Consider the following 8,850-nt stretch of genomic DNA (forward strand, 5'->3'; position numbering starts at 1 on the left):
CTTCCCAGCCCAACGCTCAGATGCAGCAGGACTGGAAACAGAGGTGAAGGACAACTGCTGTTCTTGGGCTCTCGGAGCACCCAGAGGTGCTCCTGATGACATTTCCTCTTTGTTTTCAGGGACTAAGAGTTTCCTTCGACTGTTTCTTTTTGTAAAAAAAAATCAGAATGCAACTTTCTTTTAATTAAAATAAAAGAAGAACACAGACCCAATGCTCTGGCCAGGCTGGCTGCGTGAACCTGGCATCAGCCCAGCCCGGCAGATCAGCAACTGGAAATGAAGCGAGACCAGACCAACCTTGTCATGGGGATATTAGTAAAAGTGAAGGGAGAAAAATCGAACGTGTTTTCATGGAAATTTCCATTTTTGAAGAAAAAAAAAAAATAAAAGAAGGACTAAACTTGGATGCATTTATATAAATATGGAAATGAAAGCTGCTTCCCAAGCCTTGTCGCCGCCCCATGGCCAGCCCCGCTCTCCCGCTCCCTCTGGCATCAGTTCTCCCTTTGCAGTGCCTTGTTCTGGAGCTCCCCGCAGCCATCACCCCTTGCCCAGCTCCAGCTCAGCCTGCAGCAGCCTCCTCTTCCTCAGCAAAGCATTGCTTTATATTCAGCAACTGGTTGGCTTTGCCAAATAGCATCTGGTGCTGCAGCCAGCGGGCACACGGGTGGTGCGCATCCCATGGGAGCGGGCTGGATGGTTGAGGTAGTTTGGGGATGTGCAGTGTCCTCCTGGGGCTCGGCTCGGATGGGTGATGCTGCAGGGGCCGGTCCCTGTGGAGCAATGTGCTAACGGAGCCAGGGATGGAGAAAGGGCTAATGGAGGAGCTGGACTCCCCCTCTGAAACCTGCCCTTGATGCTGATAGGGATGCAGGGCACCGCCGGCATGGCACGGTGATGGGCGTGCATGGAGCAGCTGGGACCGGTGCACACACCGCCACGCTCCAGCTTTGCAAACTCCTTCTCATCTCTACAACAAGAGGTCTCCTCTATTCTGCCTTGCTGTCAGCTTTCTCTTTTTTTTTTTTCTTTGTTTCTATAGAAAATCCCAATTCCCCCAAATAATCCAAGCTAAGAGTAAGAAGGGGGAAAAAAAAAATACAAATGTGTCATTGCATTCTCTTCCCGTCCCCGTCCCTCTCTCTCACACACAGGGCTTGAAAGCACACTGAAAGGTATTCAGCGTGCACGCTGCCAATTGTCACATCTTTCAATGACAGATTTTAAATGAATGTTATTTTGCAAGGGAGAGAGAAAGGGGGGGGGGGGGGGCAAAAAAGAGGAAAAAAAATAAAAAAGAAAGCCCACACTGCTCATCCAAGAGCTGACAAGTCCTAACGGGCCTCATTTTCCAGAGACAAAAATAACTATTTTCAAAATTCACAGCAGGGCCTTCGCCTACACACGCTGCACCAAGAGAAACCTGTGGGGAGAAATGTAAAACACATTGTGTAAATGGAAATGCACCATGCATCCCAAATGCTTTTCAAGCTATTTACCCTCTTTCATCCTCGCCAGCTCTCCTCCGAGCACACGTACGCATGCGCGGGGGGGCTCGGCGCTGCTCCCGAGCTGCCGCAGGGGCTGGCTCCCCATGGCAGGGGTGTGATGATGGGGAGGTGTTCCCCCCCTTCAGTGCTGGTGATGATGGGAGAGTGGTGCCCATCCGCAGCGAGGGGATGCGGTGTGGTGTGGGCAGGCAAGAGCTGTCCCTGTCCCTCTCCACGGCTTTGGAGTCCTGCAGCTACAGAGCAGCACATCAGCCTCTGCAGAGACCGTATTGAGATGTTCCTTCTGCCCCAGGTTCTGCAGTGGGGATGTGGGGATGGGGACAGCCCCAGCACTGGGAACACTGGGAAGGGGTAGTTGGCTGGTTGGATGCATAGGATGCATGGGGAGAAACATGAAAGTCATACACATGGTGACGGAAGACCTTGTGGATGAAGAGGTCTGCTGGGTGGCTGATCCATGTGAAAGCCACCAGAACTTGGGGCAAACCTGCCTCCCAAATGTGAGGCCGTGGAGAACCATCTGTCCTTTGAGAGCATCCAACCACATCTCCATGGGCCATAGTTCCTCATAGGGGCTGCTCCTGGCCCCCCAAGACAATGGAGAGGAGAAGCCATGGCCCCATGGTCCCTGTAGCAGCAAGGCTGAGTCCAGCCATGGCGGTCTCAGGTCTGACATCCAAGGTCAGGAATCCATCCTTCCACAAAGAAGTATAACAGGGAAACACCATGGTCTTGGGTTTGGGGGATGCCCTCCAGTTCCCGGAGCAAGAGCAAAGGCAGCAGCAGCCTGGAAGCAGGCAGAAAGTCAGGAATGTGTATGTACAGGGACATGATGAGGGGCAACCTGCAGGCAGAGCCACCCCAGGGTCTCATGCTTCCTCCTGCCATTGCAACAGTCAACACTTAAAGCTTGTGATTGCCTGCAGAGTCCTTGAGAAAAGAGTCTCTCTCTTTGGAAGGGGCTGTGCATGGGCCAGCCCAGCTCAGCAGGCTTGTACACCACCACCAACCAGCACAGCTGAGCCCACATCACCCTTACTTGCCCACCAGGACCATGTCCCTGCGGCCACTGGTCCAGCCAGAGAGGAGAAGTGTTTTGAGGTGAACCCTGGAGCAAGGAAAAGTAAGAGACTGTCGTCCATCTCCATATCTGTCCCTCTCCCTTGCTCCCACCCCATGGCATTGCCATCCAGAGCTCCAGCCTGGCCAGGCTGGGTCGATGCTGAGGGAGTCTCCCATCAGATGCGGTTGGACATGAGCCTGGTGTTCAGCTTGCGGAAGAAAGAGCGCAGCTTGCAGATCTTGCACTTCTTCTTCTTCTTCTTGTTCCTGCTTTTCATGGGCTCCCCACCGCCTTCCCACTCCTCCCCATCATCCTCGCTGGCCCAAGGTCCCCAGGCACCGCCGTTGAAGTCTGGGTGAGCCCGGGGGTTCTCCGCGGGGTACCGCACCGGGATGGCCGTTCGGTTGTAGTGCACCAACCTCATCAGGAGGGTCCTGACCACATCTGGGCGCTGGTCCGAGAGGTCGTAGCGCTCATAGGGGTCAGCAGTGATGTTGAAGAGCCACACGGATTTCCTCAGGCCATTGGTGAGACGCTCCAGGTTCCACCAGCTCCCTGGGAAGTTGGTCAGGGTCTGTGGGGGTATCCAGTCGCTGTATCCCGGGTCACCAGTGAGGAGCTTCCACTCCCCAACCCGGATGGAGGCTTGCACGGCTGTGTTCCAGATGCCGAAGCCATCCTCCAAAGACCCATACTTGGCATGGTTGTACAGGGGGTCGATGTTGTGCAGGATTTCAGTTCGTGGCGACTCCTTGCCCTCACTGATGGCAGGCCAGACGTTGTAGCCATCCAAGCCTGGGACATTGCTCAGGTTGCCCCTGGCCAGGCTGACCAGAGTCGGGTACCAGTCTGTGATGTGAACCAGCGCCCAGCTGGTCCGGCGCTTGCGCTTGATCAGGGGACTGTGGACAAAACCGATGCCACGGACTCCCCCTTCCCAGTACGTCCCTTTGCGGCCCCGTAGCGGCCAGTTGCTTCCCCCAGAGAAGGTCTGCCCACCATTGTCAGTGGAGAACACAATCACACTGTTGTCATAATAACCATACTTCTTGAGGGCCCAGGTGATGTTCTTTACCGCCTCGTCCATGCACGTCACCATGGCCGCGTACTTGCGGCGCGCGACGTTGCCCATGGAGCGGTAGCGGTAGATGTACTCCTTGGGCGACTGCAGAGGTGTGTGGACTGCTTGGAAGGCCACATAGATGAAGATGGGCTCCTTGGGGCTGTGGGATGCCAGGATCTTGCTGACGCGCTGGGCATACAGGAAGGTGGAGTATTTCCCACTCTGGTCCCAAGCCACGTCCTCCCCTTCGTGCAGGTCGTAGCCGCAGACGCCCGGTCCATCGCAGTTGTCATAGGTGTAATAGTCCACGTTGCCTGTCAGGGAGCCCAGGAAGGTGTCGAAGCCCCGGCGGGTGGGCAGGCACTCCTTCTTGTAGAAGCCAAGGTGCCACTTGCCCACCATGTGTGTGGAGTAGCCGGCTTCCTGCAGCTTCTGTGGCAGGGTGACCTGGTCGAGGGGCAGGCAGTTGGGCTGCCGAGGGCGGATGATGGAGTGCTGCAGCCCTGTGTGGATCTGGTACCTGCCAGGGAAGAGCCAGGAGGAATCAGTGGTGATAGGGAGCAGCGCTGGGTGGGAACAAGATGGCACTTTATGTGCTGGAGACCCCAAGTGCATACAGATCTCCACGTCACCCAATGCAGCCCCATGGAGCAAGCTCCGTACCAAAGTCCCGGAGCTCCTCATCTATCCAACAGTACCAAAAGCAGATGCCAAAATAAAAAAGAGAGGAGGCCCACCTCAAAAGCACACTGGGCTGCTCCACCAGGATGCCACCAGCAGTTATCTCTGCTGCTGCCTGCCCATGGAGGGTGGCTGGGCTCTGTCAGGGCTGGGCAGCACAAGCAAGAGTTGTGTAGCAATCCCTGTGGGTTTGCAGTGCCATATCCATAGGCACCTCCTACGGTGAGCGTTGACCTCCCAGGGCTGCTCCAGGGAAAGCCCTTTCTGTCCCAGGAGGCAGAATGGCCCAGGATAAGGGGTGATTTGGCTGTGCCGCTGTGGGAGAGGGCGATGGACCAGCATCCAGCCTGCCCTGGCCAGTGCAGCACTGAACACACAAGCAGGAAAACCACGGTACAAGGGGCTCATAGATGCAGGGGAGAATGATCCTTCAACCCTACAGCCCAGCAGCAAATCCCCAAGGATTGTTGTGACAGCAGCATGGGACAGCCTGGGGACACAGCTCCTTGCCTGGCACTTCAGGACCTCATGGCCAGAGACTACCTTTACCCAAAGTGACATCCTCTACCCAATAGCATCTGCATTTCTGGCCTTGCCATGTGCTGCTATATCCCGCGAGAAAATCAACTGTTTACCCATGAAGCTCTCTAAGGAAAGCCAGCAAGATGCCTTTCTCTGGAGGATCTCCATCATCTGCCAATACACTGGGGCATCTGCCTAGCAGCAAGCTGGGGTTAAGCCCTGCAGAGCTAAGAAAGGGGCAGGAGGAGGGACACAAGTGGGGTGTGATCCTTACCTGCCGGTTATGAGCTGGCTCCGGGATGGGGTGCAGATGGGCTGGATGTAGTAGTTCTCCAGCTTAACCCCCTCTGCCGCCAGCCTGTCCAGCGTTGGTGTCTGGATATCAGAGCCATGGTACCCAACGTCGTGGTAGCCCTGGTCATCGGTCAGAATGAAGATGATGTGGGGTGGCCTGGAAAAGGTGGGGGGCAGTGCTTTCTCCATGGGGTCCGTGGCCACGTCGGCCACCAAACTGGGCTTCATCCAGTCCCAGGATAAATAGCCAAAGCTGAGCAGGCTGACGAGCGAGAAGCCCGTGAGGGCATAGACAGCCATCCCGGAGCACGCCTGCGAAGGGAGCTACTGTCCCAGCATCGTCTCAGAGCCACGGATACAGGAGTTATCCCGGTCCTCCAGGAGAGCCCCCCAACTTATGGGATGATCCCCAAGCCCCCTGCAGCCGGTTTTACGGGAGCAGCTGCCATGAAGGCGCACTCTGGAGCACACAAAGAGCTTTAATCCGCCGGGGCTGGGTTGCCTTCAGTCAAAAGAAAATAACCCTTCCTCCGCTCCAATCAAACCCACCCTCTGCGCGGCAGGACGGGCTCCTGGCCGTGAGGAACGGCAGCCCCGCTCCCCAAGCGTCCTGAGCGCTACGAACGCTTCCTGCCCGCCTGGCGTTCTCTCGCTGCTGTTATTGCTTTACGAAGAACCCCATTAAAACCTCGCTGGAGAAAGTAGCTGGCGTCTCCTGTGCTGCAGCCTCACGCCTGCCTCGGCTATCCCGACACGACGCGATGATCCTCTCCTTTAAACTCCTGCGGAAGAGGGTGCTAAAGTTCAAGCCCAGGGGTGCCGAGCGCTCCTCCAAGCTCTCCCAAGGAAGAAAAGCCGTCCCTCTCCTTTTCCCAACCTCCGCTCCAGAGCACAGAGTCCCAACATCTGCCTGGGACGTGGGCTAAGCCACCAGGTTTATGGGGAGCCGCAGGCTCGGCCCCTCCCAGCTCAGCAGCTCCAGGAAAAAGCTGGGAAGCTCCAGAGCGTGCAGGGTCCTAAGTGTGGTGTTCCCTGAGCCACCGACACTGCCCTCCCTGCTTGCCCCGAGACGGGTGACACGTGGACCTTGGCCCAGGTGGGATGCTCAACCCAAGCCCCGCAGCATCCAGACAGGCTGTGTCCATGGGTGAGATTATTTGGGCCAGAATCACCATCCAAATAAATCCCGGGCAACGGGAAGCTGCAAAAACTTGTTGGGACACTCCCAGTGTTGAATAAAACCACCCAGGGGCATGCAGAGCGCTACAGAGTGGGATGGGTGCTGCTGCACCCATTTTCCAAGTGGGGAAACTGAGGCAGAGAGGGGCCGTTCGTACTGGCCATGGCCTCAGCCAGCCAGGGGCAGGGTTTGGTGTGCAGTAGGTGTCCCTGCCAATGCAGGGCACTGCTCTGAGCTTGGGGGTTCAGGAGCACAGGAGGGGGTGCAGGAGGACGGCAGGCAGGGATGGGTGGCTGTGTTCTGCTCCTTCCCTGCTGGCAGCAACCCCGAATCACTGGAAGGAGCGCGGCAGGGCTGGGTTGAGCCTTTCGGTGAGGTTTGATTAATCCCTGGGGCTTCATCACTCATTTCTTCCGCCTGTTTCTCTGCTCCCTTCCCCTCGCTCCTTCCCATTGCTTGCCTGCCTCCTTCACATCCCCCTCTTCTCCCCTGGCAGCGTTAGTTTAAACAATTCCCTCCTCTTGGCAAAATCTGGACCTGACTGAAGGGGAATAGAGGTGGGGGGTGGTTTGGGACCCCCAGCTCCAGGGTCCTGTGGTTCCTCCATGGTTCCCAATGGATTCCTGCAGCCCAGGGAGGCCTCTCTGTGCCCCCTTTCAAGGGGCTGTAGGGCTCTCTGAGCACCCCAATCTGTGGCCCTGCACACATGGCTCCATGCACACCTTGGAGCAGAGACAGAGTTATCGCTATGGTTTATAATCACTGCTCTTTCCAGATAAATAAATAATAGTTGGTTTGGGTGAATAGTACAGATTAGAGAGGAAACTGGAGATGTCAGGGCTGAGATGAGGCCGGGAAAGTGTGTTTAGAGCAGCACAGAGCACTGATAGGCTGTGTCTTGTTTGGAGTGGGAAGGGAGGTGCAGGAGGGGGGCAGCAGAAGGGATTCTCTGGCTGCAGAAGCGGGGCTGAAGCCCACCTCCAAGGAGCAAGAGCAGAGCTGAGCACCTCCTGGGTCCTGGATCTGCATGGAAATCAGTGATGGGTCCAAGCTGGCCCCAGGTCTGGGAGCAAAGAGCAGGGTTAACTCAGCTCGGGAGCTTTCCCAAGAGCCAAAGGGTGAATCAATAGTGAGTTTGTTGGCAGTGACCGTGCTCTGAAGGTTTGGGGGCAGCTGACTGGGTCCCAGCGGCATGGACACCTCCCAGGAAGGGGGTGATGGGTTCTCCTCCAAGACATGATAAGAAGGTGAAAAGCAGCAAAAGGCACAGGGAAACTGCTCTAGATGCCAGGAATGGGGTGCGATGGGATTCTCAAATCTGCAATCATCTGGTGGGGAGGCAGGAGGTGGCAGGGAGGAGGAGGAGGAGGAGGAAGAGGAAGAAATGACAACCCTTTCCGGGGTCAGGAAGATTTAATCCAGCTGCACGGCTGCTCTGCGGGTGACTAATGTGTCACCAGGTCCAGGGATGGAAAAAGGCCTGCAGCCTCCCTCCCAACAGCTCTTAATTCAAGGCAGTCACTCGTCCAGCCTTGCTCAAAGATGTCTCATGAGCCAGGAGCTTCCTTGGAGAGCTCCAGCACGTTGCACAACAGGGAGGTTTCCCCTGGCAGCCAGCCTGGCCGTGGATGCTGAGCCAGCCGGCGGACCCTGCCTGCTTCAGTCCTGCATCTGCCCAGGCGAGGACAGCCCCGCTCCTCCCCGTACATCAGCTGCTGACACAGAAGACACTGAACCTTGCTCCCAGCCTCACCCATGGTGGTTTTACTGGTTCAAGGGGATGAGGAGCCCCATCTGGGGAGCTGGGTGCTGGTTACAGACCCAGCAGTGGCTCTGTGGGCAGAGCATCACCCACCGCACCCCAACCGAGCTTCCCCATCCCACAGCATCACTCATGGCACCCCAACCAAGCTTTCCCATCCCACAGCATCACCCACCGCACTCCAACCCAGCACTTCCACATGCCTGCAGACCTTTCCCAGCTGGAAGCAAGGCCCCCATACTAAGAAATCAAAGAGCAGATGGGATAAACCCATCAGCCAAAGCCCAAAATGCCCTTTTTGATGCTTTTCAACCCAGTGGCATGACCCGCAAAGCAGCAAACCCTGACCGGTGCCTGGGCCAGGTCCCTGCGTGTCCCTGCAGCTGGCACAGCTCCTCGCATTTGCACAGCTGGTTCTCTAACCAAATATTTGAATATTCCCCTTTTTTTTTTAATTTCATTAATTTCATGTGGCCTGGGGCAAGAATGAAAACAAACACAGCCCTTCCTGCTTGTTTCTCCCCACTGCCCCCCAGCTCCGGCCGCACTTGTATTTTGGCTCCGAAAGCACTCGCTCCAAGCGGGGTTATGCAAACAGGCTCCACATATTTCTCAGCGCCTGCGATCTGCCACGAGGCCACACAGCAAAGTTTCAAACTAAGCTTCAAATCTTCTACTTTTTTTTCCTTATTTCCCCCCTTTTCTTTATTTTTTAACCCTTCCAGGGGCTGGAGCCCCTTCAGCCCTCAATACTGCCTTTCTCTCCCCATCAAT

The 8,850-nt window shown here is 56.2% G+C and overlaps 1 protein-coding gene across 1 annotated transcript; it reads right to left on the bottom strand.

Annotated features, from left to right (window-relative positions):
* Window positions 1-1,283: 1,283 nt before the first annotated feature.
* Window positions 1,284-6,039, bottom strand: ARSI (arylsulfatase family member I). Its single transcript, XM_030503545.2, has 2 exons — window positions 5,115-6,039; window positions 1,284-4,157 (listed from the first exon to the last, which is right to left on the bottom strand). The coding sequence occupies exons 1-2, from the start codon at window positions 5,432-5,434 to the stop codon at window positions 2,750-2,752; spliced, it is 1,728 nt and encodes a 575-aa protein (XP_030359405.1). The 5' UTR covers window positions 5,435-6,039; the 3' UTR covers window positions 1,284-2,749.
* Between the last annotated feature and the right edge of the window lie 2,811 nt (window positions 6,040-8,850).

This window comes from Strigops habroptila, chromosome 12 (genome assembly GCF_004027225.2).
Source record: "Strigops habroptila isolate Jane chromosome 12, bStrHab1.2.pri, whole genome shotgun sequence".
Classification (NCBI taxonomy): Eukaryota; Metazoa; Chordata; class Aves; order Psittaciformes; family Psittacidae; genus Strigops; species Strigops habroptila.